General features: G+C 38.5%; 1 protein-coding gene across 1 annotated transcript in view; it reads right to left on the bottom strand.

The window, feature by feature from the left end:
• PBX4 (PBX homeobox 4) overlaps positions 1-23,953 on the bottom strand; it is a 41,885-nt gene that overhangs the window by 5,100 nt on the left and 12,832 nt on the right. The window contains exons 2-6 of the mRNA XM_088137901.1: positions 17,396-17,469; positions 6,388-6,629; positions 5,475-5,665; positions 3,549-3,684; positions 1,204-1,360 (exon numbers count right to left, since the gene is read on the bottom strand). Of these exons, the coding sequence (XP_087994027.1) occupies positions 1,204-1,360; positions 3,549-3,684; positions 5,475-5,665; positions 6,388-6,629; positions 17,396-17,469 (800 nt within the window). The remainder of the gene's footprint in view (positions 1-1,203; positions 1,361-3,548; positions 3,685-5,474; positions 5,666-6,387; positions 6,630-17,395; positions 17,470-23,953) is intronic.

Here is a 23,953-nt window from a genome sequence, read left to right as displayed (position 1 = left end):
AGACAGCGAAGGTCAGCACAGCAGGGCCTATGGAACGCAGGGCGACTGGGGCTTGGCGCTGTGGCAGCTGGCTGCAGTGTGGGGCGTGAGGCACTCTCCTTGGCAGTGGCCCCAGCAGTGCTGGGGCTGAAATAAAGACCTGGGATCAGTGGTGGCTGGCTGAAACTAAAGGCCCAGGCCTCTACTTCAACCCCAGTGCCACCGAGGACTGACATTGTGCAGGGCAGCCAAAAGGGCAGAGATGGAGGGGAGATAGGTAGGTGGGTGGAGTTGAGGCACCCCTGCAGTCTTAAGTTTTGATCACATGACTAAAGGGGCGCTGCAATGGCCATAACTTCGGGAACCAGACATAATATTCATTTAGTGCTGCCATAACTTCAAATGGTCATTGAACGAATGGTCATTAAGTGAGGACTACCTGTATATGTTAGGAGTACAGTCACCATATGATTAGCTGATACTATGTCCAACTTAGGATTTGGTGGGGAACACTGGCCTCCTAATATCAACAATACTACTTATGGGAAAAACGTAAAGGTACTGGGATGATTTCACGAAAAATGAACTGGGAAACCAAATTATTTACAGAAAATCATTAACTGGTACATTAATGAATATATAGGGGTTAGCAAAGCAGTTCGAGTTCCCAAGCTGTTTCAAGCAAATTTTTCATCAGAAGGAATTGAAAGCACTAACTGACGTATCCTATTGTCTAGTCAGGCTTGTCAACAAAGAGGCATTTTAGTTTTAAATGTAGTTTTTACATTTCAGTTTTTTTGTCTAGTTCTTGTAATTAGCATTTACCCTGAAGAACAACTGTCTCAAACATGTTAGGAGCTGAAATTGCTTCAGTCAATCATAATTCACTCTGGAGAGCCTTCTGGTACTCAAGATCTTGATTTCTTTCATTATTATATCCTAACATAAGGCAACTAGGAGGGCTGACAGAAAACAACAAAAGAATTTAGACATATAGTGTGTCTAAGCCACTTTCAAAAAGCCATCTGGGGAAATGGGCAGCATATAAATTTAATAAATAAACAATAAAATAGATAGATAGATAGATAGATAGATAGATAGATAGATAGATAGATAGGCCAGATTGGTTCACTCATATGTTTTCAGCTTCTGAGTAGTGTTACTTTCCCATTGCTGGTTTCCCCAGCAGGTGTCCTCCTTTAACTGCTGCCTTTCTACACTCACCAGAATTTGGAGTGGGGGGAGAGCTTGTTTGGTTGCCTTGGGCCACCACATTGGTTGCATCCACTGCTGTTTTGGCTGCATAAATATTGGCCTCCTCCTGGAATTTCCCCATATTTTTCTTGTACCGGATTCTCTTGTTACCAAACCAATTGGAGACCTGTAACACAACAATAACTCCATTAATGTGTAAACAAATCACACTATCTAGTCAGCTAGTATCATCCTTACAGGATAGGAAGACCAAGCAAGACTGCTATCGAAGTGGGCAAAATGTAGTCATCCTTCAAGTCCCTATGGCACCAAGCCAAGTACTAACACATCCATTTAAAGTACCAGAAATCCTTTAGCAGAAACGTGAATTTGTGCTTTATAAAATCCCTTTCTGAAACAAAATAAACTCTGCTGTGAAAGATCTTGTTGAGCTTAATTTTTATTTTAGTCATTGTGTTTATATGCCACCTGCCCAGAAAAAATGTATGTGTTATATACCAATAAAATCCGTATTAGAGACATATTAACTCCCATGATATAAAAAAATAACACATTAAAATGATATCCAAATTAGGTGAGAGCAATTTAGAAGTTGTCAGAACCTTCACAATCAATCGCCTTGCTAGTTTGCTTGCTGCATTTCTGCCATTACAGTGATGGGGAGGAAGGGGGGGGGGAAGGCTGGGAGGTTAAATGTTAGGTACAGATGGACTGTTATCTGGTTCTCAAGAATGGCCAAGGTCGTACCAGCATACCAGCATGAGACCTGGAGAGAATTTTCAACATGTGCAAGAGAGACTCAAAGACAGAAGGGGGGCAGGTGAAAGGGGAATGAGGTAAAATGAAATTCTGGTGTGTGCGGGACTCAGTTCCAGCTTTCGCTTTAGAGCTGTGCACTACTTGCCATTAAATGAATTTCTCTTTGAACCTGCATTGGTTTCAATGGGAGTTGCTTTCATTGGGAACTGAGTACTGCAGTTCTAATAGAAGTTAAGATGACAGTTAAAAAATAAGCTGAATATAAAAAACTGATTAAAACACAAAGCAGCAAAGAATACATCTGAATAGAGTGCTCAATGATACCTCAGTACATTAAAATATTTGATTAAACAGAAATGATTTCATATGCATGCAGATTATTAACTAGATTCCTTTGGAATGGAGTTCAAAAGGCATCCAGAGCCAAGTGCTAACTTTGAGACACTGCCATTCTAATGCACATTAGAGCACATACATAGGCCACAAATATCTTGCTTTTGATCCCACTGAGTCAGAAAATAGCCCAGAGAAAGATAGATGTGAGGTCCAACTTAACATTACAGCTAGGTTCTACTACAAATTCATGCTGCCTCTGATCTAATTCCAGAGTATGGCCATAACATGTTTTGTTTGTTTCTGAATTACTGTGATGTCCAAACCCATACCAAATAAGAAACTTCTCAGATAATACTAGCACTGGTTGCTCTGTAATCAAATAGATTTCTTTTCAATAAATTAACCAAAGACTTTTAAAATCTTATGGCAGGTTTCAGATTTGTAGCAAATATTGGATTTCTAACCTAATGAAAATCATCCAAGATTAGCTTGCATGATTCTACCAAACTTTATGAAATGAAGAAATGTAGGTACTTAGTTAATTCAACAAAAAGCCATTCTGAACAGTAACACACTGAAGGAAATCATGTGGCAAGATGTAACCATTAAAAAAAAATCTTCCAAGTAGGGTTTATTAGTGGGCCAAAGGAATTATACAGAGAACTGAATCTAGCGATAATATAGCAACATCTGGGACAGAATTCCATTGCCCTTCTAGTCAAAATTCCAACTCTGTGTGGACTGATTTAAGATTATTTATTCACTTATAAAATCATGACCAAGAAAAAAAAATACTGATTTAAAAATCCAAGCTTTCAGAAGGGAATTTAGATATATTTTTAAATTAATACAAAAGCCATACTATTAGTTTAGCCATGAATATACAATTTGCCAAAAGCAGAAGTAGCCATGCTAGCCAGGAAAAAAAAAAAAAGAATACCCAACTCCCTATTAAAGAACCACCTTTATTAGCTTGGTTCAAAATTATAAAAAGCATGCAATCTCCTGAATTTTCAAGAACTGTCCATCATATTGGCTGTGCAAGCCACACCTGCAGTCAATTATGCCTTAGAAAGAATGTGAGAGTAGCATGAAAATTAGACATGCAAATCAGATTCTATTCAAGTGACGAGATGGTATCAGATGGCATCAGGGCTTCCCAAAGATTGCTGGGATGAGGAAACAATATAGAATTACTGGTCCCTCATTTCTGGAAATCAGAAATCCATCTGGTAAGTATTTTCATCTACACAGCCTACCTGTGAGACTGTAATGCCTCCTTTCTTTGCTAGTTCTTCTTTGGCTTCTTCACTGGGGTAAGGATTACTCAGATGAGAATAAAAATACTCATTCAAGACTTCTGTTGCCTGCTTGCTGAAGTTACGTCGCTTTCGCCTGAGAACACATTGGAATTATTCATAAAGCCTAATATTAAACTAAAATATAGACTGTCCCAAGAGCTGGAGGAAAAGTCAGCAAGGACTACAGGAAAATACATAAAAGTTTGGCCAAACCATAGTTCTTAAATTGGAGTTGACTACTTAAGCTTTCCAAAACATAATTTATATTGAGGCAAAAATTAAAATATAAATACAAAAATATAAGTAATAGAACTTTCATACTGAATATTTTCAATATTTGAAATTCTATATTCCTATATGGTTAAAGCAAACTATTGATGCTTTAGCCAAACAAGAATATAAGAAGGGAGCATGCTATAATGCTAAACGTTGACACTAAAAGTACAGCCAAGATTACTGCTCTGCACACAAAACAGTACTTCCAAAATGATAGTATAAACAAAGTATCAGCAAATCTTAAGAATTAATTCCCCAAATATTTAAACTATATGATTCAAGATTGAAAACTTTAATCAACATTGAAAACTCTAATTCATACCACAACTGCCTACAGCTACCTAGAGTTCATGTTTTCCTTACAGAACACACAGTTCCCATCCCGTTCATTATTACAGGTAGTCCTCACTTAACGACCATTTGTTCAGTGACCATTCAAAATTACGACACTGAAAAAATGGATTTACGACCTGTGCCTGAAAATACAACCATTGCAGCGCCCCCACAGTCATGTGATCAAAATTCAGGTGTTTGGCAGCCTGCCTGCACTTACAATCACAGGGGGGCTTCAACTCTCCCCACCTGCCTATCTCCCCCCATCTCTGCTTTTTTGGGCCTATGCTCTGTCACCCCAGCTGACCTTCGCCGTTTTCTTGCTCCTGCTGAGAAGGCATGCCCGACCTAGCTGCTGAGCCCTATGGGGCTGACTTCTTGCTGGGAAGAAGGGAAAAAACACTGAAAGCAGTCTTTCTTTTTCATTCTTCGCAGCGTTCCCTCTCATCCCTGGGGGCTGGCTGAAAAAGCTCCGTGCCAAAATCCAAGCAGGATTTTCAGCCCTGGAGAAGCTTCAGAAGCCTCTCAACTCTGGGGCTGAAAATCCAAGTGGCTCTGAGGCCCTCATACACCCAACCCTCTCATACACACCCTCACTCCCTCCCCCACCCAGCAGTGCTTGGGGCTTGCAACTTCCTGCCAGATTCCCCACTGACTTGATTGTAGGAAGCTGGCAGGAAGTTGCCTCACCTAATGAGCAGGGCATTCACATAATGATGGCAAACAGGACTGCGGTTGCTAAGCAAAGCGATCATGTGATCATTTGCTTAACAACCGCATTACTTAGCAACCTAAATTCCGGTCCCAATTGTGGTCGTTAAGCAAGGACTACCTGTACTCTGTTCTACCCTTAACAGATTCCCAAAGAGTAATATTAATAGGATCACGTAATTAGAAAAAGCAGGCAGCAAGTGACAGGAAGGGTTCTCCAAAACCAATATGGAAAATATGAAAAGTTCAGAGTTGACAGCTCTATTCTAACTTAACAGCCTGGCTTCCCAAATTGTGCAAACATGGCAAATTTAATTCAGCCACCTATGTTCATATGATCTCAGGAAATCATAATCACTGTGCCTAATCATGAAACCTGCTGAACTGCACCCCGAGCTTACAGTATCACTAAGCTTAAACAGCAGTGACTAGGAATATGGTTTATTTTCTGTACTTCTAATGTGGCTTGGTATTAACTTGCCCTATGTGCATACTGTAAAACTTTTACAATGTTTTGTATGATCAGTATCTTGGACACAGGAAACAGTCTTGATCATGTATTACCTTGCATCAAGAAACCTCGATCGCAAAATCATCACAGCCTCACACGTACTTTGTTTCAGCTGCATCTGGATGGTGCTGAATTTTCCATGAATTATATTCACCATACGCTCTATTTCTTTGGGTGAGATTGGCCTTGTTCTACTCTGTTCCCGAAGTAGGTTCATAACGTGAGTGGTGAACTCACTGCAGGCCTGGAAATAAGTATAAAATAAGCACATTTAACTGAAGCAAAAGGTCTCTTGAATCAGATCTGACTGTATGTCTACCTTTTAATCCATAATTTTAAAGCCAGACTAAAGAATTCAATAGAGGAGAACATGGATTTGATATCATTCTGGGCTTGATATGTAATAACTACTGTATAACACAGGTCTGACTAAAAAAAAAATTGCCTAGAGTTATGTCTTTATAGTAATATGCATATATCCAACCGCTTTCAAGTAGTCAAACATTTACTTCTATCATTGCTTTATTTATACTGAGATTCTATAAGCATGGTAATGAAATTGCCTGTTAAAAGTAACAGTAGTACAGTATAATGAAAGTGAAAATATTAACAGGCAACCTAAATAAAATCTCCCTATGAAACATAGAAGCTAGTGTCAGCTTCTAAATAAGAAAAGCTACTATCCATGCAAAATCTGGCAAAATGGGGCACTTTTGAAGCAAAAAAATCATATGAATCTATTGATACAAGTGCATTTAATGCAGCTGAGTATCAGGAAAGGTCACTGTCCTGAAGTTTTTTTAAAAAGACAATACTAAATTATACAATTTATTTTTATTTCACATAGTAGTTGGATTATTATAATTTTTGTAAAAACCAAATACTCCCTGATCTGTGACCACAAAGGAAAAACAATTAATTGTTTTAAACTGAGAGGATAAAAACTCTTCCATGCAGAAAGATCACCTGTTCATATTTCTCTAGCTCAGAGTGGTATATCTGTCGGATCTGTGACAGCTTGGCCCTGTAGTCAGAGTGTTCAATGCTATTGTCATTTGGACAGCCACCTGATGTTGCTGCTATGGCCGCTGGTCCTCCTCTTCCCCGCTTCTCAGGCCCGGAGACACCCTCAGCCAGCAACATGTTATCTAGTCTCATTAGCTGAGCATCAGGGGGATCTTCTTCCTGAATACCACGTATACTTAACACTGGATAAATATAAATAAGGAGCAGACAATTAATTATGATGTGATATTTCCCTCATTTTCTCTTTGCACAGATATTAGCAGACATGATTTCAGAGGCAGATACATGGCACACGAACAGAAGACCAAAGACTGAACATTTTCTTTTGTTGCATACGTAACTGGAATGCAGAACCAAATGAAAAGCTGAAGCTACAAAGTAGCATTATTAAAAACATTACAGTAAAATGCCATCTTCGAAAATTACATATAATTACCAGTAGTCTCTTCAGAATATTTTAAGGTCAGTGCCATTTCTCATATAGCCATATACATTCCACACATCTGTAATAAAATTCCCTCAAACTGAGCTCAAGCCCTGATGACTACATGGGCACATCAATGTATTTTCTTAGCAACAATATGGAAGTGGTTTGCCATTTTCTTCTTTTGTCATTTTTTTTAAACTTCCTAATCCAATCTACAACCCTCAGATTTCCTGATGGTCTCCTATCCAAGTACTAATCAGGGCTGACACTGATTATCTTTTAAGATAAGCCAAGGTCATCTAGGTACTGCCAGTTGTTGTGTCAACACAAAACAAATTCCTGTAAAGGTTAATACAGGTAGTCCTCAACTTACGATGGCAATTGGGACCAGAATGTCCATCGTTAAGCGATGTGGTCACAAAGCATTACTGGATCGCTTAGCAATGGTAATCCCCGTAGTCCCGGTTGCCATTGTTAACTGAATCCCACAGTCATTAGGCGAGGCAACTTCCTGCCGGCTTCCCACAACCAGAGTCAGCGGGGAAGCCAGTGGGAACTTTCAAGTCCCAGGCAGGCAGGTACAGTAGCTGCTGCCAGGTGGGGGAGTGAGAAGGTGGGTGGGGTTCTGGGGGAGGGTCAAATAGGTGGGTTGGGGAGGGTGCGCAGGGGTTGGGGAGGGTGTGCGGGGTTGTGTGAGAGGGGACGCACAGGTTGGGGAGGGTGCACGGAGGTGTGGTACAGGTCAGGGAGGCTGTGCAAAGGTTGCATGAGAAACGCCACCTGGGTCTACATGGTTGCGCAAGGAGCCATGCACCCCAGAGAGGTTGCATGAGAGGCACCATGTGGGTCGAAGAAGATTCACAGAGGTGTGGTGCAGGTCAGGGAGGGTGCACAAGAGGCGCCACACAGGTCAGGGAGGGTGCATGGAGGTGCGGTGTGGGTCAGGGAAGGTGCATAGGGGCACGCAAGAGATGCCACATGGGTCGGGGAGGGTGTGCGAGATGCGCGAAAGGTGCTGTGCGGGTCAGGGAGGGTGCACGAGAGGCGCCACAGGTACATGGGGGGGTGTGAGTGGCCAGCGTGGAGTCTGGGGATGGTATGCGGGGATGTCTGAGTGGCCGGTGTGAGCGTAGAGGGGCTGGGGAAGATTGTGCGGGTGGGGGAGACTTACCCCAATGACTTGGAATCTTTCCTGCCAGCTTCTCTTTTGACTTTCTGGGGAAGCCAGCATGGAAGGTTGCAAATGGTGATCACATGATCACAGGGCACTTGGCAACTGACTGTAAGTGCAAACAGGTTGCTAAGCACCCAGATTGCAATCATGTGACCACAGGGGTGCTGGGACAGCCAGATCTCCGAGGACCAGTCATAACCACCATTCATTCAGTACCATTGTAACTTTGAACAATCGCTGAACAAAGGTCGTAAGCTGAGGACTACCTATATTCTATCACCAACTATAAACTGGGTACCTGAATTCTATATAGATATGATATGTGGAATGAATTATTTACACAGTAAATAACAGTATGAAGTAGCACTTCAAGAGAGCAAAAACTCCTAATCATTAAGGTAAATATTGGTACATAACTTCTAAAGACTCTCTTCTCTTTAAATTAGAGGATTAGGTAAATTCAGAGATTGAATTTTTAAAACAGAAACTAGAAAGCAGTTTCATGCCACCTCCTTCAGTGAAAAAAGATGCAAACAGCTGACACAAAGTAGGGCAATTACAAGGCTGTCTGGGCTTTTGTCAGTCTACGGATGACAGAAGACATAAGGAGTGCCTGGCAAACCATTTTTTCTAAATCTCATTTTCATATCACTTTTCTTCAAAGGTCAAAATGGCATGTAAAGTTGAGCACTGATGATGTTGCCTAATCTGGTAATCAAACTTCTGCAAGAAGAAAACCAAGCTCAGAGAACACCAAGAACCCAAGAAGATTTCTATACTGCCCTACTTCAAGCAGCTCAAGGCAGTTTACAAAGAAACAAAAACAAAACCATCAAATCACATAGACGTATACATATTACAAAAGCAGCCCAAGTCCAGGTCCATCATCCATGCCATAAGCCTGTTGGAACTGTATGAGCGTAATGGCTTTGCAAAAGCAAGCAAGGTACAGACTCCCATAACTATTAACATGGAGATTACAAAGTAGGCTAGCAACAGTAATCAGAATCTCAACCTCCTGTTTATCCTTTCCTAGCCAGCTGGATCCCAAGAAATAGAAATGGCTGAGCAATGACAATATCCACCTGGGAAAAGGGGTAGCTGAAGACCGGACTGGTCAATGATAGCTCTAAATATGGAACATATATAGCAGCAATAATAGTATATTATTATTATAACAGCTATGACCATATAAAGCATGCTTTTCTCAAAGCCAGCTGGGTGACTTTGGGCCAGACACTCCCTCTCAGCCCAAGGAAGAAGGAAATGGCAAGCCACTTCCAAAAATAGTACCAAGAAAATTTCAGGGATACATTCAGGCATTTGCCAGGAGTCGAATGACCTGAAAGCACCAAATTAATATTAAAAGAAACAGAACCCAGTTACAGATTTTTGGAGGTTATTTCCAATAAATGTTGTCACCAGTGTAGCAACACCACTGGCTATTTCTATGTTATATCCATTATTGCAATACCATCTGTTGTATCAGAGCATTGAGAGAATCTACACACTTGGATTCTAAGTGTTCCTATGACTATTCAGATCATCAAACTTCTACACAACCTTTAAAAAAAAAAAAAAGCTCAGGACCTCTAATTCATGAATAATTTTTATTAAGGCCTAAAGCATTAAATTAAATCGTTCATTACAGCCAACAATGTGGGTTTTTTATTGCATGTTAACTCAAGTTACTATGCAAGAGAGCTAGGTAATATTTTTTCCAAACAAAAGAGTAGATTTGTCTCTGTTAATTAGTGGAGAGAAACTGCTATCTTCATTAAATAACCTCAAAATATTACTTGAACCAATTACTTTAATATTTATCCCAATCATCTAATTAATCAATTAAATTAGTAATAGTTCAAGAAATCTTTCAATTGGTTGGCAGCCCTAATTTTTATGGATGTTTTTAATGGACAATTGTGAGCACCATAAACCCCAAGAACCTGTGCAGTCGTATACACTAACATGCCATGGATTGTTCTGATTCCTAATCATAACACTCTCTACATATTCATTAAAATGGAAAATAATTAGACTGAGCCAAGTGAAATTCCCATCATTTCTAATTAGCTCTTAATTAAAACACATCACAACCTAAGGTACTGAGACCTCAATCAATATGCAAATGCAATCATTGCAATATATTTACATATCATTAATTAACATGCTGCAGTGCTGTAATGAACTGTATGAGAGCACCGGTGCCAAAACAAGAATGATATGCAATTTGTTTAGGCTCATTTTCCAATCCAGATTTTTCTCTTCCATACGGCAATAAAGCAGCAGGGCTCATATTCCTGGCTTATGATGGAACATTTTTTGTTAGCGGAAAGGAAAAATATATTAACTGAAATATGCAAGCAGCAGATACAGGATGCTCGTGCCAATATAACTGATGTAATAGTTCACACTTCAACCAACTACTACTTGACTATAGTTTCTTTAAATTCTGTGGAAGACAACTTGATATTAGGAAGACAGTAGTACATGTCATTAAAGGAAGTGGTAAGATTTTTAGCTCAGAGAGGTTTGAGGGATATATACAGAATTATCATACTGCAAAACCTGCCTAAAGCATGTTTTATAAATCTTAATGTAGAACAAGGGATATAAGAAATTGGAGAACTTTCCACTTGGTCCCCTGAAGATTTTCTCACCTTATCCCATCCCTCAGGATTTCACTGTTACTATCCACCCTCAGCTGCACTTCCATGCAAGGTAAGAAAGTAGAATCTCTTCAGCAACCTACTCTCCTGACCTTCTGGAAAGGTGTGAAGACCTGACTCTGCCAACTTGCGTGGGGCGAGAGGGGCAACCAACCCCAGGGGTGGCTGACATCTAGAAGATGCTCCCATAGGCTAATAACCTTTATTTACCATCAGTATCTTGGAAAACATTATTTATGTATGAACATTTTTATCGTATTTTAATTAATATTTATTCTTGTTTTACTGTAAACCGCCCAGAGTCACTCTTGAGATGGGCGATGACTAAATTTGAAATATTAATAAAATAAATAATATAAACTTATCTTCTATGAACAGCAAGAGTTTCAGGTAGAGGCCTCCCTTTAATAGCTCATCTGTTGCTATTCACATGAGGTAGAAGGCACTTTAATTAACATAGATCTCAGCAGCTTATGTATTCTGTGAACATGTCCACAAGAGTGAACTTCATGTACAGTATCTTCATATCATTAATCAGCCATTGTTCAAATAATATAAAACCTGTCTGCATTACTGTTATTTTGGCACAACAATGGTTGGATGACCCTAGATGATACCATAAATCACAGCATAGAAATGACCTGACTCGGCCACTGAGCGTGTTGTCCTTGCTCAGTTCAAAACACAGTTCCAGTTAAAAATGAGCTGCCTTCTAAAAACACTGAACATTCTGATTTCACCCAGCTAATGTAAAGTCCTATGTACTTTTACTTTGGAGAATGCCACATTAAAGTTCAGTGGAGCCTCTTTATTTTATAAACATTTTAATTTGCTTTGCAAGGTTAAAATAGAGATGTAAAAACGTATCTTTCTGTGTAAGGTTTCTGAGTAGGCACACCCAGGATCAAGCTGCATGGCATATTTAATGTTGTTAAAATGGTATTACCACTGCAGGTAGTCCCCAGTTCCCAAGGTCTGTCCTTAAATCGAATTTATATGTAAACCAGAACAGTATTATTATATAATACTGTATAAGTAGTATTGTGTAATTAATTTGAACCACTGTATATTTAACTCAAATTTTGCTACAATTGGCTCCGATCTTAATTATGGGTCTGTAAACCCGGTGTTCTTAACCCAGAGACTACCTGTACTGAAATGCATGGGGTATGCATTTATAAAGATGGAAGATAATTTTAGCATCTAACTGGGTGTAAAACAGTTACATCTCTGACTCATAGCTGGGCTTTTTCCCCCCTCTTTTTCAACTCACTGCAATGAAAGGCATCCAAATGGCAATCACAGGACTAGAGAAAGTTCTACAAAACAAAACAAGATACCAAAACTATCTTAGTTGACATACATCAAGCTGTTCTGCTCAGGTCTCAGATATCAGTAAATAAGTTACATTATATGGGATAAATGCTGGGACAAAGGTGGCAGACCTGCATTTTCATATTTCTACCCTATTTACACAGAACACAGCTGGTCCTCTTTTGACAAGCTAATAAGCAAAGAGCCTTTCTAGTTCTATCAGTTTATTTTCCTCACGCCTATTATTCTAGTCTCTTTTCTTTATTACTCACTTCTTGAATGAGAGCGCAGTGATTGGAACAATAGGCTCAGGGATGGTAAAATAACAGAAAGAGAAGGATTCAGCACCCATCTCCCACTAACTCTCCTTTTCCTTTTTTTAGTCATGTTTTTTTACATTTTGAGGTTTTATGTATTTATATATATTTACGGTTTTAATGTTTTGTGTGAGTCGCCCAGAGTCCCTCACTGGGGGGAGATGGGCGGGGGAGAAATTTAATAAATAAATAAATAAACTCTGTCTATTGTTAAAACAATAACAAAGCATCTCTTTACGTGATTAAAATAGAGATTATTTGATTGGCCATAAGCAACTCTAAACTAATGTAATATGGTGACAACAGTGAGGAGGAGACGAGGTAATATATATTTTCTCCAAAGCTATTTTAACCTTTTACATAGCTCTTTATTGTACTCCTACAACTACTCACACTTTTCAACGGTATTGGCAAGGATGTTTCTATTGCTGTACCCTGCTTTCTGCCAATGAGCATTTTATACAAAGAAAATGCTTTACAGTCTATCCTGTTGCAATGAATAACAAAAACAGGATTTTTAATTTCAAGAAGTTTTCCATCCAACTCTCATAAAGACAGCTAAAATTATTTCAGACCCAGCTAATTCCAAGGAGATGTCTGAACTATTGGTAGCACTTACAATTGGAGCCAGATAAGATTTCAATACTGAATTTGCATGGACAAAATCTGAAAATCTAGCTAAAAGGGCAGGATCGTTCCAGTAGTTATGCTGCAGTACGTTCTTCTCCACACCCTATTTTGAACTCCTTCCTCTAGTACATATACTGTATTAATTTCATCTTATATTAGTGCTTTTTTAAAAAAAGAAAGAAAGAAATATCTGTATTTCCAATGATTCCCTGTTTTCCAGACAGTAGTGTTGTAGCCAAAAAGCATATTTTGTTGAATACAGTTATTTCCTCTTGTTACTGATCGGTACACTCAAGCATTAAGATGTAAAATAATTCTGTTTCTTACTTTTCTATTTTCCTTAGAATAAACATGGCCACAACATTTTACCATGGTTGCTGAAAATGTGATATGGTTACCACAGTCCACATGGAATTGCTTCATAGACATATCTAGGCCATACCAGTTTCCATTTTTGTATTAGCACAACCGTCTGCAATTATTTCAACCCATTTCATTTTCAGTATTTCCTTACTAAAGAAAGAAAATAAGAATACTGTGTACCATGACATTCAGGGACCAGAATATTCTGATGATATCCCGGCCTCATAAAACACAATAGGGGCACTTATTAAAATTAATACAACAACGCTGTATTAATTCAGAAGTTTAAAAATGAGAACCAAAATGCAAAGGAATGATCAGAATGTATAAATGGGAATAATAGAATGCATTTTGTGACAGAGAACCACCACACTGTTTTGTTCTTACAATGTTAATGGTAAGAATGCAGATGTTAAAAAGATAGCAAGGGTTAAAAAGATAGACAAGGGAACACAAACAAAAAGCCAAATACTTTACATTGATTCAAAGTTAAGAACAAGCTTGGGCCCCTAAACAGTTAAAGCTGAGCATCAGCCCTAATGCTACAGTATGACCAGGTCTTTGTTTGCTCAAAGCTATAACATCTGCTCCCCATAATTTAAATAAGGAACAGACAGGCCATCAGACATTCAAAAACCTATGAGACCTAAACAAATCCTCTGTAACTATGGGGCTGCAATCCCTTGTCCAAATATGTTCAGATTAAAATGAATTTCAACTTGAGGGTTTTAAAAAACACAAATTGCCCAGCCAGAGAGGTAAATTCTAGCAGGAAGCGCATTTCATTAAGTAGAGGTTTTGAATCAGTGCCTTTTCAGCTGTGGGAAAAGAGAGAGAAATTTAAACAGACACATTCTCCTAATTTTGCAGAGCTATCCTGCCATAAAAGGCAACTGCTGTCATAAGAAAGAAAATATGCTACCAATAAAGTTCTTATTTAATACAAACATGCCCAGGTTCCTTTTTGTACAGTGTTTCTATAGACTAGAAAAGGCTCAGAAAATCAATATAGCCAATGCTGACTCTTCTCTTCTAAGGAACACATGGCATTTCAAAGGGGGAAAGCCACCAAGAATACTGTCTTTCATTGGCCTGTCTCTTACGATTCGGTTACCTGGAAAAAAACATAGCTTACTTACCTGCATTACATGTCATTGTATAATATATGTGTCACAAAATTTGCAAAATCACTTGAATTTTGGCCGCTAAAATCTTACATGAACCCCTGGTCTCAGCAAATTAATAAAATGTATCTGATCTGAGTGAACAATAGACAAATGTAGCATTATAGCTATGGCTAGATACCAATATTGACAGAACGTAAGGGAATGGGAGAAGCATACTGTTTTTCATCATGTATATGCCCATTTCTTGTTTCTTCTTTATTTCAGTGGTCAAATACCAGGGTTCTGAAAGTACTTGAACCCCTAAAATGATACAAGAATTGGTGTAATTCTCTTTATATGAATAACACTAATTTCATTGGAGTTGGATAAGAAATCAGTATTTCACTTATTTTTAATAATTACACATTAATCTATGCATCACAGAGGTTCTCAAACTTTGTGATACAGCAACTGCCCACTGCAACTTGGCCCAGGCAAAACAAGGAGCAAAACCCAAAGCAAGTTTTGACAGGGTTACATGTGGTCCAGCAGCACAACCTGACAATCCCTGGTTTACCAAGTTATGAAAAACCTTTTTTTAAAAATACCTGTAAAATGAGCTAGCAGATAGAAAGATGAGTATATTGATCACAGAAAAAAAAGCCACTATTATACCACTCCTCAGTTCTTAGCTACTTATTTCCCATTTAGAAGAATGAGCTATCTCCTGTAAAATCTTATCTCAATTGTGAGGTAAGAGTTTCAGGTAAGGTACTAGTTTATATAGGGATAATTATATGTTTATTTTACACAGTATTAGGATTATTGAAATTCACGTATCACTTTGAACACTTAAAGGTCATATGTGTTTCATGTGGAAAGGTAAGAAATGTAAAACGATGCTTAGAGTTATGTGATAAAAAGAATGTTTGTGGATTTAAGACAAAAGTGGGGCAATTCCTTTGAAACCACTTATTCTGAGCATTATCATTAGAACGAGAAATAAATGAATGTGGTGTAAAAGTTACAATCCGTCACAAAAATATCCCATGCAAATCCCACTGAGAAAGGACTCAATAATACTCTTGTGCAGCTATTACGATACTAATATCCCTATCACACACCCATTCTTTTTGCTCACCAAATCCTTAGAAATGGTTTCAATTAACTGTGGTAATTCTTACCACCAATGCTCTGAAACACAGAGAATAGCACATAAGGCAATCAGTGCCCTTCCAACTGATTAATAGGAGGAAACAAAGAAAAGCATTTAACCAAAGCTACATCTCTAGTTATGGTGTTTTCTGTTTGACATTCAAAACATCTATATTCATAACTAGGAGGGGGACCTACAAAACTGGCAAGGGACCTTGCCAGCAGGATGTCATTCCTCTGCTGCATTTATTAAACCTGTAGAGAAGCAATACCATGAAACCACCACAACTTAATTTCTGTGAGAAAGGAGGAAAATCCAGAAAGCAGAATGAAGCAAGTTTCCACTCATGGAAGAACAGCCTACCTCCAAGTTCCAATGAGATCTTGAACATCTCTTGGAAATTTGGGTTAAGTATAGTTCTGTAGAGCCACCACTCAGCCAGAAATAAATTAGTTTGGATGCCAAAGAGAAACACTGAGTTCAGAAAGGTACAGGGCTGACTCAGAAATGTCAGAGATGCCCCATGTGGAGCCACCCCAAGTGCTCATTCTAGAATAAGCAAAGAAAGAGAAGATTTATATGAACAGTTATTCAGAAGGGGGTTTCAGAACAGGCAACTTTTTTCATTCCTGTATGACAATTTTCCTTGTTCTATGTAATTATTAGAAGTAGAGAAGCCCTGTCCTCTTTTATATTTGGTCCACAAAAGTAACTAATTCATGTGTTAATTCCATATGGCCAGAAGATAATCTAACCACTAGCTATAACTCTCAGTTAACTAAGCATTCATTCCAGGTAAGCAGCTACTCATTACTTAAACCATTCTCTGGGATGAAGGACAGGCTAAAAACCTTCATGTAACTTATTTGCAAGCACACGTGAATTATTCACTGAAAAGAGAAAAGCAGTGTGTGAGATATGTCATTCATATGAATTTTAGAAGCCCTCCAGCCCAAATGACAGCCAACATTATCTGCTATTTACAGATCTTTATGTCGTGTCACCTGAGACTGCTAAACGATTTTATGCCAGACACAGCATAAAAGGCATCACCTGCCATTATCATGGTGACTGTGTTAATATGAATGATATGCAAATTATATTCATTATACAGAAATTAAATTATACAAATTAGCCATACAGCTCTCTAGAGCAAGACATTTCCATTGTGGCCTTTGGTGTTCAACAAGTTGTTTATCCCATAAAATTAGGTTTGTCTGTAAAAAGGTTAGTTTTACATATAACAATCTTCATACTGAATTCAAATTCAATCAAGAGAAGAAAAAACACAAAAGGTTTAATATAACAAAGTAAAATATTGAAAAAAGTGATTGAACATCACTTGTCAGTGTACAGCTGATAACAGTGGGTGATCTTAAATAAATGCCATTAATAAAGTTAGCATGGAGAGAGGAACAGTAAATGCAGGTTGATGCCAGTCTGATTTCTTGACTGAGGAAAATATACTAGGTACCTGTTTGTGGTTATTTTAAAATGGCAAGAGAAACAAAAGTCTTTTTCTGAACCTTAGTATTTTGTTCAAAACCAAACACAAACTATTGCACAACGTTGCACAATACTTTGTAGCCTGAAAATATTCAGTTTACTAATAATTTAGGAAAGAATCCTATACCGAGATTTAGGCTGCTAAAGTCCTAATTAATTCCATGACCATGTTTCAAATATCAGCTTAAGGAGCAAGAGAACTGTTGTATATCAACTATATTTATCCAGTTCATTAGCTGGAACTGTTACATTTTCAAGTAAAAAATAAATGAAAATGCCAACAAACCTGTTTTTTCTTTAATATCACATAGCACACTGAAAAGAGCAGGTTTCATTCGGTGGCAATTCAAGGCATGTTTCCTAAAGAAACAGAGAAAGGGAAAGCAGAATGAATGACAAAGGAAAAGAACAGAAAAATGAAAACAAAGGGGTAAACAAAGAAGCAGCAATGCATTTCATTCAAAAGCTAGAAACCATATTGTACCAGAAAATTGGTCTACGAGGTTCATTCACAGCCTGAAATACTCTATTGCCTATATTAACTAAGCACCGAGAAAGTTAAACTTGTATAATTGCTTAGATGACTGTATATTTTAAAAGCATGTGGAAAGCCTCAAGGCTGCATTTTGTACAGTATAATCTTTCTTACACTTCCATTAACATGGCTGTCTGCTTTAAAATGAGGTACACCAGGAAAAAACACACAAAAAAATTGTGCACCCTATTTCTTAACTTTGCACCAACAATGCCACAGAACTGTCAGAATACCAATATGATATTCACTCATAAAAGGCTGAAAGAGAGCTCCCACCCATCTTAAAACCAAACACCAACCTGGGTCATCTACTAAGGTTTTCATACTCCTTCTAATGGGCTAGAGGGAATGTTCACCACTAACTGTCATTTCTGCTTTTATTCAAGGCCAATCAATTCTACTTCTGATGTTACTGATTTCATTGTGGAATTAACTGGATAGACAGCTTTGGCAGTTACTTGTTCTTGATCATCTGGATAAAAGAACAGAAAAGCATAATGTATAGGAATCCCATAACTATAAATGATACTGAGTCAGAGTGCTGGACCAACAAGTTCAGAATTCCTTGCTGTGTTAGAATTCCGCCTTCAAGATGATATTTTATTTGGCAGTAATATAAACATATATTGCCATCCCAAATACATGTGGAATAAGTACAGACGTAAAGTAGTGGTGGAATACACAGTAGTACTCAGTCCCTTTATTTTAGTAATGATGATTTTTTCACAGAGTATGAAAAATATGCTGCATCATGGAAACCCAAAGGGCTTGAAAAGGCCTCTGAGTGCCATGTTTAGTAATTCAAGTGTAGAGCAAAAGCTACAAGTTGCACTTCTGAACCAATATGTCCAACAGTCTTCCAGATGTTTTGTGGCGTTTCAGATATGAGACCATATCCAGCACCTCCTGCTCTGGAAAATTTAGTTCCAGAAAACTTTCTGGCCATCCCCAGTTCAGCATATTCCAGAAAGAATATGAAAAAAGAACTGCACATGCCTAAATACAAGTGCCCCATAGATCTATCTAAGGAGTCTATTCCAAACTGGCTGCACAAACATAATTTCTCTCTCTAAAGATGAAATGGTACGTTGGGGGAAAAAAACCCTCAGAAAAATTAATTAAGGAATTCCTCCCCAGGTCTTTCAAAATGTATTTTCCAAAAAATTGCAAAATTTTTTTTTATTATATCCTAACAATCATGTTATATATCATTTACCATACAGATTTAGCTATAGCTCTTTTTTCCTCTTATCTCATGTTTTTAATTTCTTTTGTTTGCTATTTCTTATTCCTTTTCCAAGCTTCACATGATTTGCTTGTCCTGAAAGGGATATGTGTTTGTATGTAAATGCATCTATATATATAAAATGGTCATATACTGCTACCCAGCCTTTACTTCCCAAAATGATTTCTAAAAGCTGTGTAGTGTAGAAATATTTTTATGAAAGACTATTACAATCAGAACTTTACAATTCCTGTATCTAGAGGATAAATAATCAGTGCAACTAATCAAGAAAAAATATATTTATTTTTCAAAGAATTTCAGAAAGCCCATTTTGCTCATATGTTTGGTTCTTATTGACTTTTGATCTAGAAGTTGATGGCTCAGTTTATATCCTTCTCTCAAAACTCCAGGAGTGGGGTACACACTGGCAGCAGCAACTTTTATTCATATCTGTAAAGAATGCTAAAAATAAGTCTTGCATGTGTTTCAATTTCCCCCAAATTTCCGTTTTGTAGCTTCAGAATGAAACATTATCTCTCTAACTTATTAGTATCTGAAGTTCAAAGTTATGAAAAGAAACATCCTCGGCAATCAGACATTTATACAGGAAAATGCAGTTATTTAAGAACACTTTCTATTTTTAAAAGTCAGTTTCCAACTTATTCATCTTTTCCACCAGTTATATTTGGAAACAGTTCAGAAAGCATTTTTATCCCAACTGAACCAATCACACTTCAGGCTGCAATATCTGCATCTTACTTACCAGATATCTTCTGTGAGATCATGACATGAACAGAGACTCCAAATCAGAACTGATAAACCACAACAGATAACAACTTTTCTTTTACACATTTCTGGCCATATCAAGAATAAGGTTTTCTTCTGAAGTAGCCAGTTTGTTTATATTTTTAGCTTTCCTGAACAAAGTAGTCATAAACCAAAATATATTGTGTCAAAGGCTTTTGCCGTAACTGTAGCTAGGCTTCTGGTTTTATAAACTTCTATCTCTAGGGCAGAATTTTCAGCTTTGTATGAAGGTGCATCATCCCAGAACAGCAACCTACCACATCAACTGAGACTTTATGTACAAGTAATAAAATAGATTATTTTTTATTGTGTTTTGTAATATTGCTTGTATTGATTATTTCCTATTCTTATACTGGCTATTGTATCTCAAATCTCTTAGAAAAGCAGCCCAAGGACAGGACAGTCAAGACAACAGATGAGGGCTACAGTGGTGTCTTTTAGCAAATACAGCCCATGTTAACTAATATGTTTTTGAAAAGTTCTTCATGAAGCATCTCATTCCACTTGATATTTGGCCATTTCTGCATCAGCTTGAAGCAGCACTTTAAAAAAAAAAAAGAGCTGCTATGATATTCATTTGTTTGCATACAAGAGTTCTTAGAGAAATGGCAAGTGCACTGGGCAATAAATGCAAATACTGTATAAGGCCCTTGACAACACATTCCCCTGGCCACTAGCCAAGCTTTATATGATTCTTGAAGCAGGTTTTTTTTATCAGCCTGTTAGAATCATGTATCAGCTTACTGTGGTAGATGCAAACTTCCTAATTTCAGAAAGCATTTTTCACAGAAAGCTGCAGAAGTTTCTAGAACATGTTCCAGGACCCACACTGTTCATGTGAGCAACTGGCTAGGTCCACTGGCATTGTTGCACTTCCTGAACTCAAACTGTGCCCAGGGATACATTCAACATCGCAAGCTAAAAAGCAGTAGTGATGTGCAGGCTGACTTTCAAATATCCTTAATGTCTGAAGCAGATTATATTGTTTCAAATAAAGTAGAAAAAGCATTCAGAACATGGCTTCTGAAATTCTTTTCAACCCTATTTACCTGCAGTAGTCACAGGAGGCATCTGTACTTTCTTCTGTGTAACCAAGTAACATGTTGCATCTGTGCGTTATGTATGTGCGTATTTCTGTTCTCCCCTCATGCACCGTCTGTGTTTGCCAGTATGTGTGCACTGAGAAGCACAGGGCAAGTTGGCATATATGACTGGGAGGGAGGAGGGAGGGGGCTTAGAATGAAGCAGTTGCCAACATTGGATGAAATTTCATTCTGTGAGTTTCTCTGGAATGGGTCTGATTTTATAACTCATGAAGAAGTGCATGGGGTTCTCTGCAGCATTTGCTCAGTCACTTGTAGTCTGAAGCGCTCCCCATCCTGGTTGGTGAAAGGGAGATGACAGGAAGCTGGGCCAGAGTGGTGGTAAATGCATCCCTGAGAAGGCAGTGCTGCTGTCCTCTCTGAAAAAGTGGTGATGCACTCCCTCCTCAAGAAACCATAGCTCAACCTAGTGATGTACAATTATCAACCTGTCTCCAACTTTCTCTTTGGGGGAGGTTTTGTATATTCAGTAAGCCTTGGGAGAAATGACTTATCTGGACCCATTTCAGTCAGGTTTCAGGTCTGAGTACAACACAGAGAAAGCACTGTTTGCATTTATGGATGATCTCTGAAGGGGCTTGGATAGAAGTAGTGCAACCTTCCTGATCTCTCATCAGCTTTCTATACCGTTTACCTTAATATCCTTCTGGGTTGGAGGGTGGGTATCACTGTTTTGCAGTAATTCTCCTCCTTCCTAAAGAGATGGGAAGGAAGAGACCTTCACTTGTGGGGTACCACAGGGCTTGTAATTTTCCCTGCTCCTATTCAGCATGAAGCCACTGGGCAAGATCAACTGTCACCATGGAGTCAAGTTTCATCAGTATACTGATGAAACTCAGATTTGTATCTTGACCCCTGACCAAACAATTGATGCAATTAAAGTCCTGTTTAAGTGCCTGGAGGCTGTCCATTGTGGATGGGGAAAAACAGGCTGAGACTCAAACCCAGAAAGACGGAGTGGCTCCGGGTTTGAAGGCCTGCCAATTCCAGAGCGATATCACCTTTAATTCTGAACAGAGTTGCACTTCCTCAAGTAAAACTGGCTCACAATTCAGGCGTCCTCTTGGACTTACAGGTCATACTTGGCAGCTGCACAGCTCCATCTTGTTCACCAACTGCAACCTTTCCTGGAACAAGAGGCATTATTCACTGTCACTCAGGCCTTGGTCATCTCTCGACTAGACTACTGCAATGCACTCTACACGGGGCTGCCTTTGAAGAATATTTGGAAGTTACAGCTGGCTTAGAATATGGCAGCCCAAGTGGTCATGTGCAGTCCTTGAGGTGAGGATCTCTACATTGAGAGCTGCACTGGTTGCCATTTAACTTCCAGATGCAATTCGAGATTCTGTTTTTCACTTTTAAACCCCTTCATGATACAGGTCCTAGATATCTGCTAGACTACTTTAACATCTGCCCACCTGATAAGATCTAGTAGGGCAAGCTCTTAACATGTCCTCTTGATCAGAGACTGTCACTTACAGGGACCATGAAAGCATGCTTTTTCAGTCACTGCCCCTCTCTTCTTAAATAGTATCACCACAGACATTCAGGTTGCTCCCTCTTTCCTGATCTTCAGAAAATGTTCAGATAATCAGTGAAGACTTGGTTATTTTATCAACCTTTGTGGGCAAGTCTGTTTTGACTGCTACTCTGGATGAGCAACCATTTTATTTATATTTTGCAGAACATATGACTCCCAGTGCATAGGATAATTTATAATGTGCTTCTGGTTTTTAATATTGACCATTATGTATTATTTTGATCCAAATTATGGATTTGTTGCAAACAAATACAGTAAATCCAAACCACTGCCTAACTGCTCTCCAGTAGGGATATATTAGGGAGGAAAAGTTTTTTGCAACCCTAAGTCTGATCCAACCCATTTTAAGACAAGATTTCTTTTGCTGACTTCTCTCCTCACACCAAATGTTGTCCCAGTTCTATCAAGTTTTCATACAGTTAGTGTACTGAGCCCCCTTTATATATTTCCAATATTACATTGGTTTGGAAAGAATAAAACATAACTGAAGATTCTGACTTCCAGGAAAGGAATTTCAAATTTTCCAGAGCAGTTTGAAAACTACTGAAATATCTCAAATCAAACCAATAGCACACAGTTAAATAATCTGCCTCCAATGGTAAGGAGAGGGGATACCATACAATTCCATCCTCAAAAGCTTTACCATCTAATTCTGTTATATAAACTGCTCTGAGATTTTGAAAAAAAAATCATGTAACTGGAAACTAAGAGAGACCCTTGAATGTGTCAGTTCACAGCAAGCCTACCATAACTATTATGAGCACTGGTCCAGAATGCAGTGGTGTGAGCATGATGGGTACCCCTAGGTTTACTCACATTACACCCTCTGTTGCGTGAGCTGCGCTGGCTCCCAGTTTCTTCTGGGTGCAATTCAAGGGGCTGGTTATTACCTTTAAAGCCCTATGTGGCATGGGACCAGGTTATCTGTGTGACCATCTCTCCCTAAGGACATCTGCCCGTCTTATCAGACTGGACTGGGTGGACACTCTCCTAGCCCCCTCTTTTAAATGTTGCCATCTTATGAGATCTAGGGAATGTGCTTTTTTCGTGGCAGCCCTTGCTCTATGGAACACCCTTCCCCCTGACATTCGGCAGGCCCCCACCCTTTTAACCTTCCGAAAAGCACTTGACCTAGCTTTTCTCCCAAAATGGGGTGAACTTCTTGTGGGCTGCATGTGAAAGTTAGCTATGGTGCCAGATTTGTTCTGGTTTTAATACTTATAGTTTTAGTATTTTTATTGTACATAGATGTTGTTTTATCTTTGATTGTGAGCCACCCAGAGTTTGGTACAAAATGGGCGGCTACATAAATGTTTTAAATACAGTAAATAAAATGAGCAGTGTATGGTGATCCTATTTCCTATTAAATGCTACTTATCCAGCAACACAAAAATATAGCAATAACAAATTTTACAAAGTATATATACATTTGTCAGTATAACAATCCTTTGTGAATAGTACAAACATCCTGAAAAATACTAACAACGCATGTTGAACTTTATAGCTTTCATTGAGTAGATATCCTGAAAGCTATAAAGTTCAACATGTATTATTAATATTTTCCTGATTTCCACAGTTCCATGATGTTCATACCTACATGTGATCATCCATTTTCTCTCCAAATACAAAAG

Source organism: Python bivittatus, unplaced genomic scaffold (assembly GCF_059951505.1).
Source record: "Python bivittatus isolate LINGU-HERP-01145 unplaced genomic scaffold, Pbiv_v1 ctg000220_np1212, whole genome shotgun sequence".
NCBI classification, from domain to species: domain Eukaryota; kingdom Metazoa; phylum Chordata; class Lepidosauria; order Squamata; family Pythonidae; genus Python; species Python bivittatus.
Note: the sequence above shows the minus strand (reverse complement) of the source record. Positions and strands in the feature narration are given on the sequence as shown.